General features: G+C 47.2%; 1 protein-coding gene across 1 annotated transcript in view; it reads left to right on the top strand.

Annotated features, from left to right (window-relative positions):
• The window catches only part of LOC147097300 (tyrosine-protein phosphatase non-receptor type 9-like), an 86291-nt gene extending 58850 nt beyond the window's left edge, over positions 1-27441 (top strand). The window contains exons 2-3 of the mRNA XM_085971993.1: positions 14908-15051; positions 27373-27441. Of these exons, the coding sequence (XP_085828119.1) occupies positions 14908-15051; positions 27373-27441 (213 nt within the window). The remainder of the gene's footprint in view (positions 1-14907; positions 15052-27372) is intronic.

Genomic DNA, 27441 nt, shown 5'->3' with positions numbered 1-27441 from the left:
CATCCAGGCAAGTGGAGAGTATTCCATCACACTTGATTGCTTTCAAATGTGAGGAGAAGTGTGGTGGAGGTGCAATGTATGTTCATGAGTTGAGACCTAGCTGAATCTAGCCCAACACTTTGATTATATTTATAGTCACGTTTCACTTGTGCAGCCAATTAACAATAACTTTGGCACCTTCTGGTACTTGGTTCAAGTAACGGTCAGCCCGCATGATCTAACTGCCTGATTGCAGGTGAAGTGCTGTGCTCTGACACGATTGGCTTGTTAACCAGTCAAATAATGGAATACTTCACTCCTGTAACTGTTGTTAATGTTATTAGTAATCAACCACAGATTAAATGTATTAATTCTGTTCTGATTCAGTTCTTCAATGGGGCATTCTGCCTTTTGAGATTGACCATGACAACTGCTAATAGAGTCCACCAAAATGGTTCTCCACTGCAAAGCATGCGAGTTACTTCCAGAGAATTTTGTTTCTGGGTTCAGATAACTGTTAGAAACCACTCCAGTTTAGCTCATCACTTTTGGGGGCTTTTCAACAGCTTGAGATGTTTTTTTGCTAACAGTTCCAATGTTGTGCACCCTCCCCATCTGTGTGCTACCACCTGACCGAAAAGGGAAGCAGGTTACCAAGATCCAGCAAAGCTTCGGCACTGGCTCTCACGTAGTGGGCAGCTGGAGAAAGCTCAATTTTTGTTTGTCTTTACATAGGGTTACACAGGATATACAGCATAGAAATCGGCCATTCGGCCCAACCAGTCCATGCCGGCGTTTATGTTCCACTCGAGCCTCCTCCCGTCTTTCCTCATCTAACTCTATTAACATAACTCTCTATTCCCTTCTCACTGGTATGCTTATCTAGCCTCCCCTTAAATGCATCTATGCTATTCGCTTCCACCCTGGGGTAGTTAGTTCCACATTCTCACTTCCCTCCTTAACCTCTACTCGCTGCAACCAGTGATTCTCTGCCTGGTAACTTGTGTGGGCATCCCATCACTGTGGGGGCACAGGCTCTTAGTGTGCTGAGTGCGCCCTCCTGATGCTTTTAAAGGCTACAGTTTTATGGTCACAACTTCCCTTCCTTCCAAAAGGTGGCCAGTGCCCGCATGCCCCCCTGCTATAACTCACACTGAAGCTTCTGAAGGGTATTGCTGTGTCATATCAACACCCTAGGCAATCGGCTCTCAGCAGTCTACATTTGGTGCCAGTCGCAATTCACGACCTTGGAAGCCTTACGGTGCTCCTCTATATCTGCTGTGTGTGATTTTGACATGGTGAGATGTGGTTCCTTTTATGAATGACTTCATGCCTGCCTTGTGAAACGAGTAACGGCTGTAAAATGCCGCGGCAACTGTTTTAATAGCACACAGGAGCCACCGTGCAAGTGCTTGAAGTTGAGGTTGTGGTGGAGTACTGGTTGCTTTGCCTGTGCATGACTGAGCACCATATCTGTGGTCGTGTACCGGTTGTGCAGTGTGGGCTTTCTCTTTATGACTAATAATTCTTAGAAATCATCAGTGGAAAGAATATCTGAATGAAACTGTTTTTTGCTGTATGATAGCTTAAGGATTAATCATTTGAATACTGCAAATGCATGGTCTGACCCAGTATTTCCGTACTGCTTTTACTGAAGCCCGTTACAGTGCACCCGTTCGTAATTACAACTATATCTTGTCGTGCATGAAACTCTGGGTGCAGCACTGTTTTTCTTGCAAGGCACAACCCCTCCCCGTCCTGCATCTATCCCCTCTGTTTTGTTTGCCCTGTCATTAAAGCGTTTGACAAATGGTTGGAATCGTCTCTCGTGCTTCAAGTATCTATCGTTCAGTGAATTGTGCTTCAGCGGATTTACAATTGGAGCCCGAGTGGAACTGGTGTTATCTCCCATTTGGTCATCTATTTGCAGCCTGAATGTGGAAAATCTCCCATACAGGTCAAAACAAAGAAAAACTGCAGAATGAAATTGGATCAGCCTCATTGGTTTTAATCGATTTACATGCAAACTACTCAAATTATATTGCTATTGCCCAAATGCTAGCATCTGTCAGGTTTCATGGGTGGTGTGGATAATGTTATCTAGTAAGCTTAATTGTGCCTTAGATACAAGAATCTGATCTTATCTGCCTACAGTATGCTGATTCCCAGCTGTCTGCCTGAGGATTTCTGGTTTTCCTGTTGACCAACAAGCAAAATCTTTGGCAACCCCATTTTTTAGGGAACTAACATTTTAACAAAGGGTCTAGAAGCTGTTCTTGGTACAGATTGATGTTGTGCTGAGGAATAAAGGGCCTGGGTTTGATTCTTGGCTGAATTGAGTCCAGTGCGCTCTGACATCAACACCTCTCTCTCCTCTCAAAAGGTGGTTGGGGGGGGGCGCGGGGACCTTTGGAAGAGGGTCTGTGCTCTCCTCCCAAGTGGACAGCATCTACAATCTCAACTAATAACCAGCTCTAAGCAGGATTTGACCCATAGAAGTGCTGTTGCTAATATGAATGCCAAATTTTAAGTGCCAGTATCGAACCATTGCTGTCACTGACTGGCCTCCCCATGGTATGAGCTTTGGAAGACATGAAGCTGCCATTTCAGTAGTGACGGCCAGTTCTATCTCCGGGCTGACGTGATCTAAAATTACGTGTTGTACATACCATGTTCTAATCCACAGCAGCCAAGCCAAGCGGAGCAGGCTCGAAGTGCCAAATGGCCTACTCCGACTCCCATTTCTTATGCACCTCTTGTTTTGTGGAGTGTAGCTTGAGTACGCTTGTGGTAGAGTGCAAAAAGACTATTTGCACGCTCCTGAATGGCATGGTGTGGTCCTGTTCACATCTAAGTGTTCAGGCTGGAGGAAGGGTGGCAGTCTCTGTTTCTAGTTGTTAGTAAACAGCACTAGTATGTTGATTTTTTTTAATTCTCTGAGATGTGGCGGACTCTGACACAGCCATATTTATTGCCCATCCATATAGCTGACCTGAGAAGATAGTGGTGGGCTTCCTTTGAATGAGTTTACAGCTGAGAAACTTGCAAGGCCACTTTGGAGGACAGTTCGTGTTGAGACACAATGGAAACTAGAAGGGAGGACTTGATGGACGACAAAATGGTCCTGCCTCTACACAGTTTCAATGGATTTTTTTTGTATTAGCCTGGTTTTTTTTAGGAGTTTCTAGGAACCTTTTATTTTGTATAAATCTCCCACTGGTTCAGCAAATGAACCACACAAGTGGTACCACATAGACACCAAAAAGGTTCCAGGTACTGTCCCTGACTTGTGCTGAGTTGGCAGTTCTCGGTCAGAGGGGACGATGGGGACTCCAAAATTGGCCTCCGAGTTTGTTGGTTAGTTAGAAGGGGGTGGGTGGAGGTGGAGAATGGTCATCATTCTCTGATGGAAGTGCGTGCATTTAGATGTCGCGAGAACAGAATTGGGCTTGGCTGTGATGGTCCTGTTATCCAATCCCTCATCGGCATACAGGTATCTGTGGAACCATGACTGACCGTGAGTCACCATCTGCAGGAGAAGAGAATATTGCACGAGAGGATTCCTTAGTTAATTTCCCAAAATATGGCAGTGGTTGGATTCAGCTTCAAGTTGCCCATTTAACAGGCACATCTACTTAGTTGGGTGGCAAATATCAACCCGTGGGGTCGCAAAGCTTTAGTTTTTCCCACAGGAGAATTGACCCTTTCATCAGCACATTAAACCTTTCTGCTTTGCAGAGATACTATCCCGGAAATCTGAATTTACCTGGAATATTTCACAATGTAAGATATCTTTGTTGACTATAAACAATCTGATGAGGAGGCAAACTCTTTGTTTTGTTTAGGGAGAGTGGAGTATTTTACTTGAAAGTGGATCGGCATTTGTGCTGCTCCAGATATTGAGCTAATCCACAATTGGTTTATTACTGCCCCTTAATAATCATGGTTTTATCGAGAGTTTATAAGTCTTGAATGCAGGAAATGGTACCACCAGGGTGTGATATCAGACTAGGTATGCAGTCACTGTTTGTTCCAATGAAGCTCAGCGTAAGCTCGAGGAACAGCACCTCATCTTCCGATTAGGCACTTTACAGCCTTCCGGACTCAATATCAAGTTCAACAATTTCAGATCATAACCTCGGCCCCCATTACATTTTTACTTATTTTTTATCCACACCTTTGTTTTGGCTCCCCCCCCCCCCCCTCCCCCCGTTTCTCTCTCCCACATGGCAGCTGCCTCTCATTCTGCCAGCGCATTTCACACCTAATCTAGAGCCGTCTTTTGTCTCCACGAGTCCTATCACCATCTCGTCTCGTTTTGAATACCTCTTAATGTCTCTTCACTTCTCTTTTGTTCTCTCCCAGCCCGGCCTTTTAATCCATTTCATTTCCTGTGCTTTTCCAGTCTTGACAAAGGGTTTGACCCGAAACGTTGACTCTATTTTCTCTCCACGGATGTTGCCTGGCCTGCTGAGTTTTTCCAGCATTTTTTGTTGTTATGCAGTCACTGTCTCTGGTCTCTGCCCAGTAGCTCAAAGGTGTCGGCCATGGCTCAGTGGTAGCACACTCGCCACTCCAGAGACTTGAGCACATAATCTCGGCCGACACTCCCAGTGCAGTGCTGAGGGAGTGCTGCATTGTCGGAGGTGCCGTCTTTTGGATGAGACGTTAAACCGAGGCCCCGTCTACCCTCTTAGATAGATGTTAAAAGACCCTACAGCACTATTTTGAAGAAGAGCAAGGGAGATGTCCTGGCCGATATTTATTCCTCAACCAACATCCCTAAAACAGATTGCCTGGTCATGATCACATTGCTGTTTGTGGGATCTTGCTGTGTGCAAATTGGCTGCCACCTTTCCTACATTTTACAACAGTGACTACACTTCAAAAGTATATCATTGACTGTTAAGCGCTTTGGGGCATCCTGAGTTCTTGTAAGGCGCTATATAAATGCAAGTCTTTTTTCAGTGTTGATGTGTAATTTTGAGGACCATATTATGCTTGCCTATTCGTTTCAGTTGCAAGGGAACATCCTGTACCTCTTGAGAATTGAGAGTGTCGACCCCTCCTAAACCAGCCTGGAAAATGTTGCATATTGGGGCTAGGGGGCGGAAGGAGTATCAAATGTTGGTTTGCGAGAATAATAACATCACCAGGCCACTTAGCTAGTGTCAACTGCTCGGCAGCGATTAGTCATATTTTTAGTCCTAGAGTCTTCTTGCTTCCTCTGAATCTGAGAATGCAGCTGGGACTAGTGAGATGGACAATACGACACTTTAGAAGTACTTATCCAGACAGATTAAATCCCATTTCCCCCCTCACACCACCTATTATGCTTTGTTTGAATGAGGTACGTTTTTCCCTTTTAAATAAAAAAAGGAATGTGAGACTGCAGGCACTGTGTGCTCACCATTGTTGAACTGATTCCTCCTTCACAGCGTTTCCTTAGTTTTAATAGTAATCCAAGTTAGCTTTCTGACCAGTAAAGTTTGAACAGGACAGTGTGCGGCAATTCTTAAATAAATGGGAACCTCCCCCCTTTCCCCCCCATCTCAAATATTGACTTGGGTAAATAGTTTACCTTTGACTTCCTGCGAGTTTGTTTATAGCCAGCGAAAACATCCTGGAGAGTGTGCCCCAGGTAAACAGACTTTTGGGTTCGTATTCCTACGAAGCAGTTTGCAAACATTAATGCAGAAAAGCCAATTTCGAACAGCCGGTAAGTAAGTCTTGTAGGGAAATTTGAGTCGCTGCCAGAATTACGCACAAGTTAGTTTGAAGTTTCTGCAGGAAACTCCCAGTGCTCCCGGCTTTCCCCCTGTGCTGGATGTTGAGGTGCACAATCTACAAGTTGGCCACTTCTTAGAAGTTAGTAAATTGCAGTGGAGAGTTGTGAACTGAATCAGTTTCCTCAATCTTTGGTTTGGTGATAACTGTTCTGAATCTGCCAGGAAAGTGAGGGCACACTCTTTCCCCTCCCCTCCCCTCCGGGGTTGTAGTTCATGAAACACTGATCTCCATAACTTGTCTCATGAGGCTGTTGCAAAGGTGACTAGGGTGCATAGCTGGGATAATTAAATATAAAAACTGCAGTTCTTACCTGTACTGGCCTGGCTTGATTACATTAGAACTGTGCCCAGTTTTGGTCCCCTCGCACAGTGGGGGATCTTAAAAAGGTCTGGAGAAGAGCCATTCAACTGATACCTCGGGTAAGAGCCTTTAGTCATCAGGATACTCACCGAACTATGTTTTTTACTCTAGAAAATTTGAGTCTTCCTAACTGGTTCATCACCATTAGTTTGCTTTGTGTTTTGGGGACAGGATGAGGCGAGTGATCGAAACTTCGGGATGGTTTGATCTTGCTTGGTGACATCACTAATCAATTATGGCAAAGTAGCTGCTGTCCGTGTGTTGCAAGAGGATTGGTTGTGAGGACAGAAAAAGACTGATTTTATATTTAAAAGCAATTAATGGACTCTTCTCTCAAAGTATCCTATGCTGAGGGGAGGGAAACAGAATAAACGTTTCAGGTCTGTGACCTTTTGTTCTGCACAGACCTGAAATGTTAATTCTGTTTCTCGCTCCACAGATGTTGCCGGACCTGCTGAGTATTTCCAGCAATTTCTGTTTATATTTCAGATTTCCAGCGTCCGCAGTATTTTGCCTTTTGTATCCTATGCTGAGGATGGTCTGCAATCCTATTGCATCTTCACCAGTGCCTGTCTATAACCAGCTGCTGGAAAATGTGTGAAGGCAGAGTGTGCAATGTATTCAGACTCTTCCTAGGTGTACAGATCAGGCTAAATACACTGGGAGTTCGAGATAATGGCCCGGAATTTGCAGTCGGGATGACTGCGAACTGGCAGTGTTCGCCGTCATTCCCCCTTTGAAACTGACCGCAAATTCGGGATTTGGCACATGCGCAGGAGCATGCGGAAATCCTGAAGTTGCAGTCTGTCATTGACCATTCCGAAACCGGCTGCGCTGTGCCCTCTCCTCCCACAGAGCCGGCAATCTGTGTAATCGGCCAAATCAGGGAAACGGACGCAAACCTCGGCTCTCACGCAGTGTGTACACTGTTAAATTCCCCGCTAAAAGTTAGACCCAAAGGGTGTAACTGGAGTTTTGACAGCGTTATTACTGCTAAACAAATGTTAAGGGCCTGGAAAACGACACTTAATTTTGTGCAGTGTGAAATTTGTCCATGTTAATAAAAGTTAAAATTTTAAGAAACTTTTTAAAAAAAAAAGTATTAATTTTTTTTAAGTTTGTTCGTCTTTATTTCAGGTTTGCCTTCTCCCCATGTGAGAGCCCAATCTTTTGTTTTGCTCACTCTTAACATTTTTTAAAAAGTTAGCATTTTAAGAGCTTACCCACTTCCTTGTTTGCCGTCTGCGAGAATTCTGCGTTTTGATTGGCTGCTCAAACAGCTTGTTGACATCACAGCAGTTCGCACAAGGGGATCCCCACTATACTCCGTTGATTTGAATTGAATTTTGGAAAACCGGAAGTTCTCGACACCGGGATTGCGAGATCCTTGTGCGAAGCGTACTTTGGGGCCAGTCACAAACGCTGCTGACCCCAAGTTCCAGACCAATATAACCCACGACTAGGAATATATTACAGGTGTAGGACCGGAGAGGGAAGGGACTGCAACCTCCCTAAATCCCAGAAATTGAGATGTGCATCTTGCAGATTGTACTCTGTGGCCTCAGATGGCAGCTTGAAGTTTCTGTATTATAATAAGTTTCAGTGCTGCAAATTGCTTGCAAATTGAATGGAAGTCTTTGAATTTTTGGGGTTTCTTTTCTCTCCTGTGTATATTTTTTCTTTGCAAGAGAACAGGTAATGGTTAGATGACAAGCATATTACCCCTGCAGAACCTAGGGTAACAGAAACCTGACTTATCACTGTTGTAATGGAAGGAAAGTATGTGTAAGTCCAAGATAGGGGTCTGGTAACATAGTGGTTAAGTTACTGGACCAGTAATTCAGAGGCCTGGATTAATAATCCAGAGATATGAGTTCCACTCCCACCACGGCAGCTGGAGAATTTAAATTCAATTAATTAATAAATCTGGAATAAAAAAAATAAAAATAAAGCTAGTATCATGAAACAAAAAAACCCCATCTGCCATTCTAATCCGGTCTAGCCTATATGTGACTCGCAGAATCGTGGTTGGCTCTTAACTGCCCTCTGAAATGGCGGCTCACCGTCACCTTCTCAAGGGACGGGCAATAAATGCTGGCCTTGCCAACGATGCCCACATCCCGTGAATGAATTAAAAAAAAGTCTATCTGTGATCCACTCTCTGCCAATAGCACTGCTGATCTGTAGCTAGCGACTAGTTGTTGTGTAAATGTGCCTCCCTCCCAAATTAACTTCTGCAGATTCTCACTAGGGTAACAGAAACCTGACCAGCAGTCACTTACACATACCGCCATAAGAAGCCACCAGCAGCTTGCTGTGTAAGGAGGTGCAGGTGGGAAATAAAAACAGAAAATACTGGAAATACTCAGCAGGTCAGGCAGCATCTGTGGAGAGAGAAACAGAGTTAATGTTTCAGGTCGATGACCCTTTGTCAGAACTGGAAAAAGCTGGAGATGTAACAGGTTTTAAGCAAGTGTTGGGGCAGGGAAAGGGGGGAGGGGAGGAAAGAACAAAAAGGAAGGTCTGTGATGGGGTGGAAACCAGGAGCGATTAAATGACAAAAGGGATGATGGTGCGAGGCAAAAGGGGGTGGTAATGGAACAATGAAAGAAACAAAAGCTGGGTCTAGAGGAGGTGTACATGGGAATAGCAGAAGCAGGTGTGAATTCAGTATGGTGCTGGTCTTCTGCTCTGTAATTTTACACACCGTCACGGCGCTTGTTGCAGTGACAGCTGGAGCAGAACTGAGAGAAGCAATCTCATTTTTCAAAACAATCCTGGACAGCGTATGTTCTCACTATTACCCTGCATCCAGTTGATTTTTAATTCATTCACGGGATGCAGGCATCGTTGGCAAGGCCAGCGTTTATTGCCCGTCCCTAACTGCCCTTGAGAAGGTGGTGGTGAACCGCCTTATACAACCGAGTGGCTTGCTGGGCCATTTCAGAGGGCAGTTAAGAGTCAACCACATTGCTGTGGGTCTGGAGTCACATATAGGCCAGACCGGGTAAGGACGGCAGATTTCCTTCCCTAAAGGACATTAGTGAACCAGATGGGTTTTTACGACAATCCGGTAGTTTCATGGTCATCATTACTGGCACCAGCTTTTTATTGCAGATTTATTGAATTAACTGAATTTAAATTCCCCAGATGCCGTGGTGGGATTTGAACACGTATCTCCGGATCATTAGTCGAGGCCTGCTGGATTACTAGTCCAGTAACATAACCTCTATGCTACCGTACCCCCAGGTCAGATGGAGCACTCAAGGTCCACAGCAATCCTGGGACTTGGGATGAGCTTTACCTGCGTTCGGAACTTGGGTTTTTACACTAGTCATTGCCCCGATTAATTCTAAAGGATTTTTAAAGATCCGCTTGTAAGAAATGCATTGGAACCCATGGGCTTGGACATGTTTGCGTTTCTGAGCTGTTGCAGAAGGGCTTTTTTGTTTTCTAATAAAGAATGGACTTGTGATACGCCTGCAGGTTTTGTTTTGGATTCCACAGATATCTGGAAAGGGTGATGCGTGAATACAACTTAACCTTGAAACCCAAGGGCGCAGGAAGTTGTACACTTCCCAGCCATGGTTGTGGAATTTGTTGGTTTTAACAAAAAATGTGCTGGCGTGTCTTTACCTTCGTTTGGTTTACATTCTTTCCCAAAAAGATAGGCGATTTGCTCTTTTTTCTTTTTCCTTCTGTCACCTCTCTCTCTCTCTCTCAAAGCCAGCTCTCAAAAATTAGGAAAGCATCATTTTTTTTTGTTGGAGTCTCTACAATGTCATGGAATGAATTAGCTTATGCACGATTTCCAACACTGGTAGCTGATATTAAGAGTTAGTACAGGAAACTTTGGTTTATCCGGAGGTTAACTGTCCGGAATGCTCGAGCCACCGGCAAAAATCAGGAGCCGTTTCGTTAGGGTTTTTTTTCTTTTCGTTGCTTTTTTTTCACCAATCAGGCTCTGCAAGGTCTCACTGAAGCTGTTGCTAAGCTACAGAGACGCTTGCAAGGTACGGCCGACTGTTTAGAAGCTGAGCAACAGGGTTTGTTGCCAGATACGGAGCTCAAAATCTCCGTATGTTTCAACATTAACGCTGGTTTGTCCGGCAGTTTTGATGGGACGGCAGCAGCTCGGTCCCGTCGGTGCCGGAGAGCACAAAGTTTCCTGTAAACCTGGCTCCTGCAACACTTCAACAGAAGCTAGCAGATGCAGAAAAGCATGTCTGACATGTTCGAGTTCAACAATTTCAGATCATAACCTCGGCCCCTATCATATTTATATATTTTTTATCCACACCTTTGGTTTGTGCCTTTTTCTTTTTCTCTCTCCCACATGGCAGCTGTCTCTCACTCTGCCAGCGCATTTCACACTTCATCTAGAGCCATCCTTTGTTTCTTTACCTGTCCTACTACCATCTTTTCTCACCTTGAATATCTCTTAATGTCTCTTCACCTCTCACAAACCTTCCCTTTTGTTCTTTCACCCCCTCCCCCATTTCCCAGCCCCCAAACTTGCTTTTTCATCTGTTTCATTTTCTGCTTTTTTCTCAGTCCTGACGAAGGGTTTCGACCTGAAACATTGACTCTGTTTCTCTCTCCACGGATGTTGCCTGGCCTGCTGAGTTTTTCCAGCGTTTTCTGTTGTTTTTTTGTTTTCATAAGGATCTGAGTGCCTTGTCTTTGTGTCATTTCTACTCCCTGCAGGCCATGCTTTGTTATTGAAGCACCGTGTGGGCCTTTTTTTTTTTACATAGCGTATTTGTCAGGGAATGGAAATGGCTGCATTCTCCCTCTCATCAGCATCAAAAGACACTTGTCATCGACTGGATTGGGAGACAGAGCCTTACTTTAATTTCCTTTCCAGAAGATGACCATGTAATTCTCTCCTCCCAACGAGAAGCAGTGGGACACCTAGATACCTGGATTTCTGACTCCACGACTCTTCGGCACCCCACTAAAGCTTGCAGGTGTAAATGGATAGTGAACACACTGCGTTGTGACGTCCTGCTTGGTTCAATAACACCTCCCAGCCTCACCACCAAGAAGGGCAAGAGCGGCAAAATCACGGGAATGCCATTCACCTCCAAGTCACACATTACCCTCACTTGTGTACATAGTGCTGCTGTCGTTTTCCGAGTGGCAGGCAGTGACTAGTGGGGTACCGCAAGGATCGGTCCTAGGACCCCAGCTGTTCACAATATATATTAATGATCTGGATGAGGGAATTGGATGTAATATCGCCAAATTTGCAGACGACACAAAGCTGGGCGGGAGGGTAAGCTGCGAGGAGGATGTCGGGAAAATCCAGTACAATTTGGACAGGTTGGGTGATTGGGCAGAAACATGGCAAATGCACTATAATGTGGATAAATGTGAGGTTATCCACTTTGGTGGCAAAAACAGGAAGGCAGATTATTATTTGAATGGCAATAGATTGGGAGAAGGGGAAGTGCAAAGAGACCTGGGTGTCCTTGTGCACCAGTCGCTGAAGGTAAGCATGCAGGTGCAGCAGGCGGTTAAGAAGGCAAATGGTATGTTGGTCTTCGTAGCAAGAGGGTTCGAGTACAGGAACAAGGATGTCTTGCTACAGTTGTACAGGGCCTTGGTGAGACCGCACCTTGAGTATAGTGTGCAGTTTTGGTCACCATACCTGAGGAAGGACGTTCTTGCCATGGAGGGAGTGCAGCAAAGATTCACCAGGCTGATACCTGGGATGGCAGGAATGACGTATGAGGAGAGATTGTGTCGATTGGGCTTATACTCACTGGAGTTTAGAAGATTGAGAGGGGATCTCATCGAGACCTATAAAATTCTGTCAGGTCTGGACAGACTAGATGCAGGAAGGATGTTTCTGATGGCCGGGGAGTCCAGAATCAGGGGTCATAGTCTAAGGATAAGGGGTAAGCCATTTAGGACTGAAATGAGGAGGAATTTCTTCACCCAGAGAGTGGTGAACCTGTGGAATTCTCTGCCACAGAGGGCGGTGGAGGCCAGTTCATTAAATATATTCAAGAAAGAGTTGGATATGTTTCTTGAGGCTGAAGGGATCAAGGGATATGGGGAAAAGGCAGGGACAGGGTACTGAGTTTGGATGATCAGCCATGATCACATTGAATGGCGGAGCAGGCTCGAAGGGCCGAATGGCCTACTCCTGCTCCTATCTTCTATGTTTCTATGTATCTTCATCGCTGGTCAAAATCCCAGAGTTCCCTACTTAACATCATTGTGGGAGCCCCACCTGCATGAGGATGTCAACCCTCAAGGTGAAGGTCCAGTGCCACCTTCTCAAGACAACTAGGGATGGGCAATGAGTCGAGTGTTGCCCACATCCTGAAAACAAATAATAATTAAAACCAAACCCTGTGCCTTGGACTGGTAGGATGTAGGTTTCTGTTTGCAGTTCTATGCTAAGTTTTTTATCTCAGTCATGCTGTTGCTGGGAAGGAGGAGGCTGAGCAGAGGATCGTTGTTTCCTTGCAGTGTGGAGCAGTATAGCTGGAGGCCTGGGTACAGATTGGTTTGGAAATGATACAGGCGTGGGGGAAGCGGCGAAAGTGTCGAGATTGGGGTATGGCTCTAATGTGGGAAAAGCACAAGATAAACTCGTCTGACTTTGTAAAAAGGATTAAGCACCACACAAGTAAAAAGTACTTGCACACCTCTCTAACACAGCTTGGCTTGCCTTACAATAAGTTGTACAATCCCAAGTTAGTTTTGCAAGCAGGAATCTTCAGCAATCTTTAAATGGCTTTACGTTCTAGCATCAGAAGCTCTGCTGCAGAGTTTAATTCAGCTGCTGCCATTCCTAGGATGCGCATTTCTGTGTCGGGGGGGCGGTGGTTGGATTCTCGCTGGTTGGAGATAGTCATTGCCTGGCGCTTCTGCGGCACGAATGTTACCTGCCGCTTATCAGCCCAAGCCTGAACGTAGTCCACAGTTCTTCTATACTGAAAAGATACTGGCCTTCAGGGCCACCCGGAGCCTAGGGTTGCCAACTCTGGTTAGACGTGTTCCTGGAGGATTCAGCACATGACTTCCCGGCTTCAACCCCTACGCTCCCCCCCCATATCACAGTCAAACAGCCTTTTTCTCACCTCCGACACTTTTAGAACGAATACATTTTTCTCCTGCGCCGCTCGTAGCAGTGTCCAGGAGTTGAATCTTTACGTTCAGCAAAAGAACCAGAGGCGACATGAGGAAAACCTTTCTTTACGCAACGAGTGATTAGGATTTGGAATGCACTCCCCGATAGGGTGATGGAAACAGATTCAATAGCAGCCTTCAAAAGGGAATTGGATAAATACTTGAAGGAGAAAAAATTGCAGGGATATGGAGAAAGAGCGGGGGAGTGGGACTGACTGGATTGCTCTTCGAAAGAGCCGGCGCAGACTCGATGGGCCGAATGGCCTCTTTCTGTGCTGTACTATTCTATGATTTGTCTTCCAGTGAGTGACCTGTAGCATGCAACCAGCCATTTATAGATGCCAGTGACTAAGTAATCGTTGCTGAATTTAACGTGAGTGATGGTGATTGTTAAAAGGTGGGAATACTTGCTTTACTGAAACCTGCACTTTTAAAATTTCTAAAAAGGTTGTAAAATTTCATTGAATATTCGGTTGAGAAACTTGCAGGATGTGATGTCCACCTGATGCATTGTGACAAGAACATTGCTGCAGCATATTCATGCAGATTGAGGAGGTGTGACATTACAAAAAGAACTTCCATTTATATCGCGCCTTTAATGTAGTAACATGTCCCACGGTGCTTCACAGGAGCGTTATCAAACAGAAGTTGCAACCGAGCCACATGAGATATTAGGGCAGGTGACCAAAAGCTTGGTCAAAGAGGTAGGTTTTAAGGAGCGTCTTAAAGGAGGAGTGAGAGGTAGAGAGGTTTCGGGATGGAATTCCAGAGCTTGGGCAGCTTGAAGGCACAGCCGCCAACGGTGGAGAAATGAAAACCGGGGATGTGCGAGGCTAATTCTGCTGCTGTATTGGGGAAAGTTGATACATTTGTATACCTGACTCACTCTGGTCCCACCTGGCCCAAAATCTCCTGGAAGAATTTCACATGGCACTAACCGTGGCAGTAAGACAGTTCTCAAAATGCATGTTGCAGACATGTTGTTTGCAGCACTTGCCGTCTCGTGCGTATTTGAAAGTTCACGTCTGTCTCCCAGCTGTTGCTCAGCTGAGGGGCGGTGGTGTCCCTGCTGTGAACTGTGATGACCTGCTTTCTTTTCTCCCTTCTGTGTTCTCTTTCTCTTTGTGGGGCTTGTGCGACTCTTTTAAAAACTGATAAGTTTGAACTGTTCGTGGAGTTCCTCAATGTTCTGGGAACCCATGCCTAACGTTCTATGATTTTACAATAATTGCGCACTGCTGAGGGTTTTTGCTTTGCCACCTCCAGCCAAGCGGGAGGATGACCTGCTCCTGGGCCTTGTCCCATTGCACTGTGAACTTGCCCAAGAGAAGTGTGGAATGGTGCCTCTGTCTTCTTGAAGCCCTCGATTTCTATTTGATGCCTTAGAGCAGGATGAGGTATTAACTCAATACAAGAGGCTGATGGTGCCACCAACCTCGCTCCATGGTACAGTTAGACTTTCCATTACCATCTAAAGGGTTGCAAATTCTTGTCTGAATTCACTTTATGTAAAGTTTAGCGTAGGAAGCGAGGATTAGGGATTTGATTTGACATTGATAGCCAATTTTAAGTCGTGTGTATGCAATATTTCTCCCAATGCTTTGAAAGTAATTATTTCTGTCTGCCTTACAGGCCACCAAGCAGTTCCTGGAGGAGATCAACAAGTGGACAACACAGCATGGCGTCTCTCCGCTCTCCTGGAATGCAGCAGTCAAATTCCTAATGGCCAGAAAATTTGACGTATACCGTGCCATTGAGCTCTTCCACTCATACCGGGTAGGCTTGACTGTCTTTGTTAATGCAAGGTCACGTAGCTAGCACAGGCCTTTGAAGAGTGGGTGGCAACACCAGGACCCTTTTAACCTAAAAGATTCTTTCTGTCCTGCAGGTGTATCTATATATATATATATATATATATATATATATATATATATATATATATATAAAACAGTATGTCTGTCTGTCTCTCTGTCTGTCTCTCTGTCTGTCTCTCTGTCTGTCTCTCTGTCTGTCTCTCTGTCTGTCTCTCTGTCTGTCTCTCTGTCTGTCTCTCTGCCTCTCTCTCTGTCTCTGTCTCTCTCTCTGTCTCTGTCTCTCTCTCTCTCTCTCTCTCTGTCTCTCTCTCTCTGTCTCTCTCTCTCTCTCTGTCTCTCTCTCTCTCTGTCTCTCTCTCTCTCTGTCTCTCTCTCTCTGTCTCTCTCTCTCTGTCTCTCTGTCTGTCTATACAATCAAAAGTTATAGAGCGTACCTACACATGTGTTATATCAAAAGAAAGCTCATCATTAGGGGACTCTTGTAGGCATATTTACTTTTTGGTCAGACAAAGATTGTTCGCACATTATACAAAAAACCATCAAAATTCCACTCATTATCCACTCATTAGCATTGACTGACGTCAAGGTCGACCAATCCTGTGCCGTCATGATTGACCAATCCTACAGTTCAGTCACCTGATGGTTGACCAATCGGTGTGTGTGTGGGCGGGACTAATCGTTTTCATCTCGGGGATCTGTCAGCCATTATACAGCAGCCAGGGCAGCTAAAAACTTAGGTAATCCAGGTCAGTTTCTTTTTTTTAAAATAAGTTTTACCAAAAATGTTTTATAAGTACTTTAACTTTCATCTTTGAAGGTATTAAAAGCTAGAAATATTTAGGTTAAAAAACAGTGCAAAGCGGGCCTAGGCTTCTCCAACTGCCAACAGCCCAAATCCAGTCCCAGGCTCCCGGCCCACACATCCACCAGGCCCAAAAAAGCCCTGGAAACTGCCGACAACCCAAATCCAGTCCCAGGCTCCCGGCCCATATATCCACCAGCCCCAAAATTGCCCTGCAACGCGGTGCTCCCCTGCTAGTATATGTATATATGAGAGAGCAATATGGATATGCATTGCATACACTGAGCAATTGACTTAGGGGAGGCATCCGATAACACAAGCCATCGTTTTGTAGATTACTTCCACAAGGTCCATCCAGGATAGAGAAATGCTATCTTGCATTAATTTTCACCGTGTCCCTTTCTGATTTTCCTCAACGTTGATGTGCTTTGTTTATGCATCATGTTCCACTGCAGGATTTATGATTATGCACATACAGTATGTAGCAGTTACATCAACATCACCCAGTTGATTTTTTTTGTTGCAAATAAATGCTAGCAAATATGTTCAAACAGTGAGAGCTGATACTGGCAGCAAAAGCCCTTGAACCCTGACACGGGGAGGGAGTTGAATAAACTCCGTTCAAGATTTAAAACTCCGTTACAGGGAGTCCCGCAACTCTGCTTTCAAAAATAAAAACGATGAATTAATTGCAACTAACTTTTTTTCCTGTTCTGATTAGTGTTGATCTTGGCTTAGAACACTGATGTTTAAATATGTGCTGATATCGGACTGGAATTGTTGGGTTTCGAGGCATTAAAGCCCAGCGGTGTTGATATATCAGCATGACATGCCCTCCCTCACCCTGTTGGATTCAGCACCTCTTCTTCACCAGCAACACCACTGAAGTCATCACACTCTGATTTTAAACAACTGTTCAAGATAAAGGGGATGGTTGGGGAGGCGGGGGAATATAATTCTTCTTAATAATTTGAGTTTCTTTCTCACTGGCCAGAGTTGCTTTTAAAATGGACAAGTTGCTCTCTTCTCATTCCTGGGCTATGTGCCTCCTTCAAATTATTGGCTCTTTCTTTTATAGGAACAGGAGTCGGCCATTCCGCCCCTCGAGCCCATTCTGCCATTTAATTAGATCGTGGCTGATCTGTATCTTAACTCCATTTACCCACCTTGGCTCCATATTCCTTAATACCCTTACCCAACAAAAAAATTGCTAGTCTTAGTTTTGATGTTTTCAATTGACCCCCCTGCCTCAACAACAGCGTTTTGGGGGGGGGGAGTTTTCCAGATTTCCACTACCCTTTGTGTGAAGAAGTGCTTCCTGGCATCACCCCTGAATGGCCTAGCTCTAATTTTAAGATTATTACAGGTAGACTATCCTTTATCCGAAAACCTCGGGACCAGCCGTGTTTCGGTTTTCGGAGAATTTCGGATTTCGGAAGGTGGGTCGGCAGGGGTCGGCGGGGGGTTGTGCGCACGACTTAGGCTGACGCGCAGCGTAAGTCGTGCGCACGACGCCGACCCCGACTCCCACCGACTTACGGTCGGGGTCGGCGGGGGGTCGTGCGCACGACTTACGCTGACGCTCAGCGTAAGTCGGCGTGGGTCCGCGGGGGGGTCGGGGCCGGCGGGGGGTCGTGCGCACGACTTACGCTGGACTTACGCTGACAGAAAAAACCTTCGGTTTTTAGAGGGTTTCGGTTTTCGGAAGTCCGGATAAAGGGTAGTCTACCTGTATGTCTATATTCTTGATGCTGCTCCAGGACCAGCTACTAGAAGGCACGTTGGCTCACTGTCCCGCTCTCCCACATCCTTGCCACCGACTCTGCTGAGATTGGGAATGTGATGGAGAGGGGAATGGAAACCAGGCTTCATGTGGCTGCTGCAGTTAGTTGCGCTTCTAGTTAGTTCCCAATAGTGTCTTCAAATTTTTTTTTTACAAAAACCATTAAAATATTTAAAACTAAAATGTCCTCCATCTCTTCTGACCTTGTTTCCTGGAGGTGTGTTGACTGCTTGCTGTGGGACGGTTCCATGGGTCCCAGGTACCACCTGATACCTCATCCTTGACGGGTTGTTTGACAATGGGGAGGAAAGCTTGAACTCAATTCTGTCATCGCCCATCGCCCTCAAAAGCACTTCCAGCAGGGATCTCTGGATACCGGTCAGGAGCAGGAACCATAGTTACTCACTTGGTAGCCTAGGGACAGTGAAGACAATTGTAGCACCCATGACCACTGAGATTAGTTAATTCAGCACAGACCTGGGACCTTCCTGGTGTCTCTGTTCCAGCTATTCACTAGATATACTCACCCAGCCATCTGGAGAGCTCCCTAATCCTCACGATCCTTTTGTGTTGAAATGAAGACATTGCATAGTCTCACTCTTTGCCTTTTCGTCAAAGCTGTGAAACTCCTTCTTTTCCCTCATTCTTTCCTTCCCTTCCTCCTACAGTCTTCAGGCTTTTATGGTGTCAGCCGTGGCTCAGTGGGCAGCACTCTCGCCTCTGAGTCAGAAAATTGTGGGTTCAAGTCCCACTCCAGAGACTTGAGCACAAAAATCTAGGCCGACAATCCAGTGCAGTGCTGAGAGAGTGCTGCACTGTCGTAGATGCCGTCTTTCGGATGAGACGTTAAACCGAGGCCCCATCAGCCCTCTTGGGTGGATGTAAAAGATTCATGGCACTATTTCAAAGAAGAGCAGGGGGTTATCCCCAGACTCCTAGCCAATATTTATTCCTCAATCAACATCACTAAAACAGATGATCTGGTCATTATCACATTGCAGTTTGTGGGAGCTTGCTGTGCGCAAATTGGCGGTCGCATTTCCTACATTACAACAGTGACTGCACTTCAGAAGTACTTCATTGGCTGAAAAGCACTTTGGGGAGCCCTGAGGTCATGAAAGGCGCTATATAAATGCAAGTCTTTCTTTTAAACCAAAGCTCGGTGTCGTCCAATGACCGCTTCCTCAGTTAGCTTGTCTTCTCTTATAGACCCTTTAAACGTTGGCCTCGGCCTTTCAGCTTGGTTTCTCAATTAAAAAAAAAAAAATGCACATTGAGGGAGTGAACAGATACCATCATCATGAACATTTGAGCTTTCAGAGAAAAACAGTGGAATAAATCCGTAACAACACACAATCGTGTTTGAAATTGCAGCGTTTCAGTTGACAGTATTTGCATTTTTGTGTGTGCTTCTCTGTTTTAATAGTTTCCATCACGGCTTGTGAAGAGGGAGGGGGAGGACAGCAGGGAGGCAAGGGAGAGGGTAACATTTCTGTAAACAATGATGTGGTCACCAACATTACAAAATATGTCCATTGCCGATGTATTCGGGGAAAGGATGTTGAGAAGTTACTGCTATTCACTGCGTGTTCAGTTTCCACTCGCCTAGTTAGAAAGGCTGGTGTTTCTGTGTGTGTGCGCGTCCCCTGTTTTCAGCTCCTCCTGGGAGATCAGGCAGTCGATGAAGACAAACTGCCTAAAGACCAGTTGGACGCTATCCAAAAATTCAGATCCCACACAGTAATTCATAAGCCATGTGCAAAGGAAGAATTCTTTCCCACAGCTGTTGCTTTCTCTTCTTCCCTCCCTTCGCCCTGAATAAAAACTTAGTCCTGCACAAACTGGACCATGTTGCTGCAGTCTGTGCGAGCAATTAAAGACACTCCAAGCCAATGCTGCAAATCAGTATTGGGAACACCACAAGGGAAACCAAGCCAGCCCTTGTCTTGTATTCTGACTAGGGTTGTGCTTAACTATGCCTAATCTCTTGAGTTTCTGTGAGCTGCTCTCCACTCTGTCCGTGGAAACCTATTTGACTCGGCCAGAGTATGTCTGTACGCTGATGCAGTCGTATAAACTACATACCCTGAAGGCAAGTTTGACTCATCCCTTCCCCCTGCCAAGTGCTGCTTGAGGACTGTGCTGTTTTGTTTACTGTACATCTCCCCAACGAGACTTTGCAATGACTTGTCACTTCATCAGAGCTGCTTTGACTTCGCTTAGACGACAGAGTGCCTTATTGCCAGCCATGAATTGCAAATGAGTAGTAGTCCAGACAATCCTTTCACTATCTTGCATTCTGAGGCAGTGTGGTGGCATTGTGCGCTGGTGTTTGAATGTGCTGTTCCATAGAGTGGTCGGATATAAATTATTACCTGAGATTTCACTACAGTGGAACTTTGAAAGTGGAATGATTTTTTAAAAGTCCTGTGTTAGAAGTTAGATTACGTGTACAAATTTTGTTTGGCTCAGTTTCCCAGCTGTTCAAGTCCTAAACTGCATTTTTAACAGTTAAGCAGATACAGTATCTTACATTGAACTGTCGCAGAAATGTAGGATCAGCTTCACAGCCACCATACTGCTACAGCTGATCCTCTTGGCGTGGTGCAGATGATGCAACTGATTCTGGCGTCGAAGTGGAGGATAAGAAATTGTACTTTCAGAAATTGGCAAAATTTTGGAGGAGAATTATTGCATTGAACGCTATACTTCAATATCTGAGTGAGTGAACAAGATCTAATTGAAGCGTACTTCTTTTTCACTTTCAGTTGTTACATTGGTGAACATAGTACATCTATAACTGATCCGGAACATAGTAAGGCTGTAACTGATCCTGGTGTCATACAGCTATAACTTGACCCTGTAACCAGGGAGGCAACAGGCCATCCTAGAGTCACATCTGCAGCTGCAGAAACGCCTGTCTGTTCCCCTAACTCGTGAATGCCCTATCACAATTGTCTTCCTGACCACCCTCCACCCTCCCTGTGCAGCTGAGCCAGCCATGGTGCCATGGCCTTGGCTCTGGTTGTACTCCCCAGAGGAACCATTGCCCTCAACGGTATTCGGAACTGAATACTGGTTGAAGAGCGAGATGCACTCGGGACTCCTGCACTACCTGCCTGGTCCTCCTTGTCTATCTGGCAGTCACCCATTTCCTCTCTGCCTGCAGACTCATAAGCTGTGGGGTGACCAACTCCTGAAACGTGCTATCTACGAAGCTCTCGGCCTCGCGGATGCACTGCAGTGATGTCAGCTGCTGCTCAAGCTCCAAAACCCAGAGCTCGAGCTCCTGCTAGAGTCAATTATAAAATATGTAATAGCAGAGCACTTGGAAAGCAGTGACAGGATCGGACAAAGTCAACATGGATTTACAAAAGGTAAATCATGCTTGACTAATCTACTGGAATTTTTTGAGGATGTAACTGGTAAAATAGATAAGGGAGAACTAGTGGATGTGGTGTATTTGGACTTTCAGAAGGCTTTCGATAAGGTCCCGCATAAGAGATTAGCGTGCAAAATTAAGGCACATGGGATTGGGGGCAAGGTATTGACTTGGATAGAGAACTGGTTGGCGGACAGAAAGCAAAGAGTTGGAATAAACGGGTCGTTTTCCAAGTGGCAGGCAGTGACTAGTGGGGTACCGCAAGGATCATTCCTGGGACCCCAGCTGTTCACTATATATATATATTAATGATCTGGACGAGGGAATTGGATGTAATATCTCCAAATTTGCAGACGACACAAAGCTGGGTGGGAGGGTATGCTGTGAGGAGGATGTCATGAAACTCCAGTACAATTTGGACAGGTTGGGTGATTGGGCAGAAACATGGCAAATGCACTATAATGTGGATAAATGTGAGGTTATCCACTTTGGTGGCAAAAACAGGAAGGCAGATTATTATTTGAATGGCGGTAGATTGGGAGAAGGGGAAGTGCAAAGAGACCTAGGTGTTCTTGTGCACCAGTCGCTGAAGGTAAGCATGCAGGTGCAGCAGGCGGTTGAGAAGGCAAATGGTATGTTGGCCTTCGTAGCAAGAGGGTTCGAGTACAAGAACAAGGATGTCTTGCTGCAGTTGTACAGGGCCTTGGTGAGACCACCTTGAGTATTGTGTGCAGTTTTGATCACCTTACCTGAGGAAGGACGTTCTTGCCATGGAGGGAGTGCAGCGAAGATTCACCAGACTGATACCTGGGATGGCAGGAATGACGTACGAGGAGAGATTGTGTCAATTGGGCTTATACTCACTGGAGTTTAGAAGATTGAGAGGGGATCTCATCGAAACCTATAAAATTCTGTCAGGTCTGGACAGAATAGATGCAGAAAGGATGTTTCTGATGGCCGGGGAGTCCAGAACCAGGGGTCATAGTCTAAGGATAAGGGGGTAAGCCATTTAGGACTGAAATGAGGAGGCATTTCTTCACCCAGAGAGTGGTGAACCTGTGGAATTCTCTGCCACAGAGGTGGTGGAGGCCAGTTCATTAAATATATTCAAGAAAGAGTTGGATATATTTCTTGAGGCTAAAGGGATCAAGGGATATGGGGAGAAGGCAGGGACAGGGTACTGAATTTGGATGATCAGCCATGATCTCATTGAATGGCGGAGCAGGCTCGAAGGGCCGAATGGCCTACTCCTGCTCCAATCTTCTATGTTTCCAGCTGACGACACCTCCTGCACACGTGGTTGTCCAGGATACGAGAAGCATCCTGGACTTCCCACATGGCACAGGATATGAATTCGCCAGGACTGAGGTGCCCTGCCATGCCTCTATTGAACTACAGGAAACTTTGGTTTATCCGGAGGTTGTATGTCCGGAATACTCGATCTAACGGCAAAAATCAGGAGCCGTTTTCTGTAAGTTTTTTTTAGATCTCGTTCTTTTTTTTCCCCCAGTCAGCCACTGCAAGGTCTGTAGCTAGAGCAACAGCTTCAGCTAGAGACGCTTGCAGCTGCAGCCGACTCTTTAGAAGCTGTTGCTAAGCAACAGTGTTTGTTGTCAGAGACGGAGATGAAAACCTCCGTATGCTTCAACATTAACTTTGTATGTCCGGCAGTTTTGATAGATTGGCAACACGCCGGTCCCGTCGGTGCCGGATATCACAAAGTTTCCTGTACTAACTAAACTTCTTAGTTTAACTCACTGCCCTAGCTTAGAGAGAAAAAAGACAAAATTATTTATTCAAGTTTAACAAAAACCACTGAGATACTAAACACACAGAACCTAAATATTAGATATCTAGATACTTAACTTCGAGTCCTTGAGTTCTGTGGCTCCACTCCTGCTTTTGAGTTGGACGTGAGAAACCCCCTTCTCTCCATCGAATTCCGACTAACACCAAATTCTTCCACTCTGCTTGCAATCCACTGCAGTTGCAATTCTCCCAGCTTTGTCTCCAAGCTCATTGTTCTATGAGGAGATATTGAGTAGGCTAGGCCTAAATTCCCTAGAATTCAGAAGAATGAGAGGTGATCTCCTTGAAATGTATAAAATTCTTGCGTGCTTGATAGGGTTGATTTTGTGAGGATGTTTCCCCTGGGGTCACAGTCTCAGAAAAAGTGGTCGGCCATTTTGGACTGAGATGAGGAGACATTTCTTCACTCAAAGGGTTGTGAATCTTTGGAATTCTGTACCCCAGAGGGCTGTGGATACTCAGTCGATGAGTATATTCAAGACAGAGAGCGTTAGATTTTTGGATACTAAGGGAACCAAGGGAGATGAGGATAGTGCCGGAAGGTTGAGTTGCGGTAAAATATCAGACATGGCGGAGCAGGCTCGAAGGGCCGAATGGCCTACTACTGCTCCTATTTCTTATATTCTTATGGTGAGGAGGGAAAGAATCTGCCAAAGTGAGGGACGGACTTGGGATGCCCTTTGTGCAGCTTGTAGCTGTTTGTTCTAGAAGCACGAGAGTAGATTTCTTGGTGGCTTCTATGGCAAAGGAATTGTGTATGCATCTTAAAAGAGGGAGAAAGGTACGTTCCATCATGCTCTCTCTAACTTAATGCTTACACAGTATTATTGAGAAGAATAAGATGAACATAAAGAAAGAAGAAAGACTGACTTGCATTTATATAGCGCCTTTCACGACCACCGGACGTCCCAAGGCGCTTTACAGCCAATGAAGTAATTTTTGAAGTGTAGTCACTGTTGTAATGTAGGAAACGCGGCAGCCAATTTGCGCACAGCAAGCGCCCACAAACAGCCATTTGCTAATGGCCAAATAATTTGTTTTTGTTACGTTGATTGAGGGATAAGTATTGGCCAGGACACCTGCTCCTCTTCAAAATAGTGCCATAGGATCTTTTACGTCCACCTGAGAGACAGGGCCTTGGTTTTAACGTCTCATCCGAATAAACGGCATCTCGGACAGTGCCGCACTCCCTCAGAACTGCATTGGAGTGTCAGCCAAGATTTTTGTTCCTGGAGTGGGACTTGAACCCACAACCTTCTGACTCAGAGGTGCGAGTGCTATCCACTGAGCCACTGGCTGACACAACTGAAGGTTGTTTCTTTGGTGAAACGCCATTATAATTACTGTTGCCATCTCTTCCCTTCTCATTTTTCTAGATTATCCCCATGGATTATGAGTGTCTCGACATGATGATGTGACCCGCTGTCGCCAAGTAATTCATCCTTTTTGTATCAAGAAATCCAACAAATTAAATTGTTGGTGACCTTTGTAAGCCATCACCCCCCCCCCCCCCCCCCCCCCCCAAGTGCTGAAATGTGGCAGTGCAGAGTATACTTCATCAGAGAAAGTATTGCACTGAAAGTACCCTATCAGTTGGAAATACATCTATATATATAAAGCGGCTCTTCTGTCTGTCTGTCTGTCCGCCTGGTCTCTATACGTTTGGAAGTTACAGAGCGTACCGACGCGCGCGTCGCCTCAAAAGAAAGCTTGCGATTCCGGACCGGTCATCGGCGTATTTACGTTTCGGCCGGACAAAATTCCCGCCCGCGGTATCCCAAAAATGTTCAGCGTTCCGCTCATTAGCATCTCATTAGCGACCGTGTGATGTCGAGGTCTTCCTACAGTTGAGTGTCGAGTGACTCGACGATTGACCAATCCTACGCTTCGGTGACCTGACCGGTCGACCAATCGGTGTGTGTGGGGGCGGGCCTTATCCTTCTGAACCGAGGTGAGTGGCCGCCATCCTTGATTTTCCACGATTTTTCCCCCCACACTTTCTGTGTGTTAGGGAACTAAGGTAAATATTTCAATTATGTGTTAGGCTATTAATTAACAATTTATTTGAGTTTTATATTGTGTTTAGCAACCCCACCCCCCCCTCCTCCTCACCATCGCGCAGGGGGGACTCGGGGCCTGAAGCTGAAAAAATTTCTCTCTCTCTCTCTCTCTCTTTCTTCCCTCTCTCTCTCTCCTTCTCCTCTTCCCCCTCTCTTTTTCTCCTCTTCCCTCTCTCCTCTTCCCTCTCTCTCCTTCTCCTCTTCCCTCTCTGTCTCTCTCTACTTCCCCCTCTCAGGTGTCGCGGACGGAGCGCTGGCGCGCGCCGCCCGAAGTTTCCCGCTCGCTAACGGCCTTGCCGGCTCCCGCGGGCCGCTTGCACTGAACCGCGCATGCGCCGCCTGCACTCACCGCGCATGCGCCGCCCGCACTCACCGCGCATGCGCTGCCCGCCCGCCCGCAGCGGCCGTCCATCAGCCGCGCGATACGCGGGGGACCTCAGCAACGGCACCGGACCTCAGGCGCTAGGCAGGGGGAGGGGCCGGAGAGAGGGACAGAGGGGAGTGGGGGAGCGGGGGGGGGGAGAGTGGGGGAGCGGGGGGGGGGGAGAGGGAGACGAGGGGGAGGGGAGGGGGGGAGAGGGAGACGGGAGGGGGGAGGGGGGGGAGGGGGGAGGGGGAGAGGAGACGGGAGACGGGAGGGAGGAGAGGGAGACGGTGAGAGGGAGACACGGGAGGGGAGAGGGAGAGGGAGAGAGGGAGACAGGGGAGGGGAGAGGGAGACGGGAGGGAGAGGGAGACAGGGGAGGGAGAGAGGGCAGGGGAGGAGGGGAGGGAGAGAGGGCAGGGGAGGGAGGGAGGGAGGAGAGAGGGGAGGGGGGAGAGGGAGACGGGAGGGGAGGAGAGGGAGACGGGAGAGGGGAGACACGGGAGGGAGAGGGAGGGAGGGGGAGAGGGAGACGGGAGGGGAGAGGGAGACGGGAGGGGAGAGGGAGACAGGGGAGGGAGAGAGGGCAGGGGAGGAGGGGAGGGAGAGGGCAGGGGAGGGAGGGAGGGAGAGAGGGAGGGAGAGGGGGAGGGGAGGGAGGGAGAGAGGGGAGGGGAGGGAGAGAGGGGAGGGAGAGGGAGAGAGGGAGGAAAGAGGGGAGGGGAGGGAGGGAGAGAGGGGAGGGGAGGGAGGGATAGGACAGGGAGAGGACATGACAGGGAGAGGGGGGGACACACGGGCAGGGAGACCAAACGCCCCAAAATTGCCCTCGCGCCCCAAAATTGCCCTCGCAACGCGGGGCTCCCCAGCTAGTATCTATATATATAAAGCGGCTCTTCTGTCTGTCTGTCTGTCTGCCTGGTCTCTATACGTTTGGAAGTTACAGAGCGTACGACGCGCGCGTCGCCTCAAAAGAAAGCTTGCGATTCCGGACCAGTCATAGGCGTATTTACGTTTCGGCCGGACAAAAATCCCGCCCGCGGTATCCCAAAAACGTTCAGCGTTCCACTCATTAGCATCTCATTAGCGACCGTGTGACGTCGAGGTCTTCCTCCAGTTGAGTGTCGAGTGACTCGACGATTGACCAATCCTACGCTTCGGTGACCTGACCCGGTCGACCAATCGTGTGCGTGTGTGGGCGGGACTTATCCTTCTGAAACCGAGGTGAGTGGCCGCCATCTTGATTTTTCACGATTTTTTCCCCCACACTTTCTCTGTGTTAGGGAACTAAGGTAAATATTTTAATGATGTGTTAGGGAATGAAATAACAATTTAACGGGGGGGGGAGAGCTCGGAAATCGCGCGGGGGGGTGGGGGAGAGCCTCAGGAAATCGCGGGGGGGGGAGAGCCTCGGGAAATCGTGGCGGGGGGGGGGGGGAGAGCCTCGGAAATCGCCGGGGGGGTGGGGGGGAGAGCCTCGGGAAATCGCGGGGCGCTCGCGCCGGCCGCACTGACCGCGCATGCGCCGGGCCGCGAGAGCCCGGCGCCGGGCCGCCGCTCAGCATTCCGCTCTGGCAACGGCACCGGACCTCAGGTAGCAGGGGAGGGGCCGGAGAGAGGGACAGAGGGGAGCGGGGGAGGGAGGGACACAGACAGGGGAGGGGTGTGGGCGACGGGAGGGGAGGAGGGGAGCGGGGGGGAGGAGGGGAGGCGGGGGGGGGGGGAGGGGGAGCGGGGGGGGGAGGGAGCGGTGGGGGGGGAGGGGGTGGGGAGGGGGAGCGGGTGGGCGAGGGGAGGGAGGGAGGGAGACAGTGGGAGGGGAGGGATAGGACAGGGAGAGGACATGACAGGGAGAGGGGGGGACACACAGGGGCAGGGAGACGAAGCGCCCCAAAATTGCCCTCGCGCCCCAAAATTGCCCTCGCAACGCGGGGCTCCCCAGCTAGTATAGTATGTGTCACAGTACTTTAAAGCTGGGTTTGCCTGGTAACAGGGTTTGGAGAATATCATGGCGAGGGCAAACACTTTCTGTACATCTTGGTGTTTTAGGAAGTAAATGAAAGTATTTTTGGTTTCTTTTCAGGATACGAGGTTGAAAGAAGGGATTGTAAAGTTGAAACCCCACGAAGAGCCTCTCGATCTGAGCTTCTAA

The sequence above is a fragment of the Somniosus microcephalus genome, chromosome 32 (assembly GCF_052327205.1).
Source record: "Somniosus microcephalus isolate GS21.2 chromosome 32, FLI_Smic_1.0, whole genome shotgun sequence".
NCBI classification, from domain to species: domain Eukaryota; kingdom Metazoa; phylum Chordata; class Chondrichthyes; order Squaliformes; family Somniosidae; genus Somniosus; species Somniosus microcephalus.
Note: the sequence above shows the minus strand (reverse complement) of the source record. Positions and strands in the feature narration are given on the sequence as shown.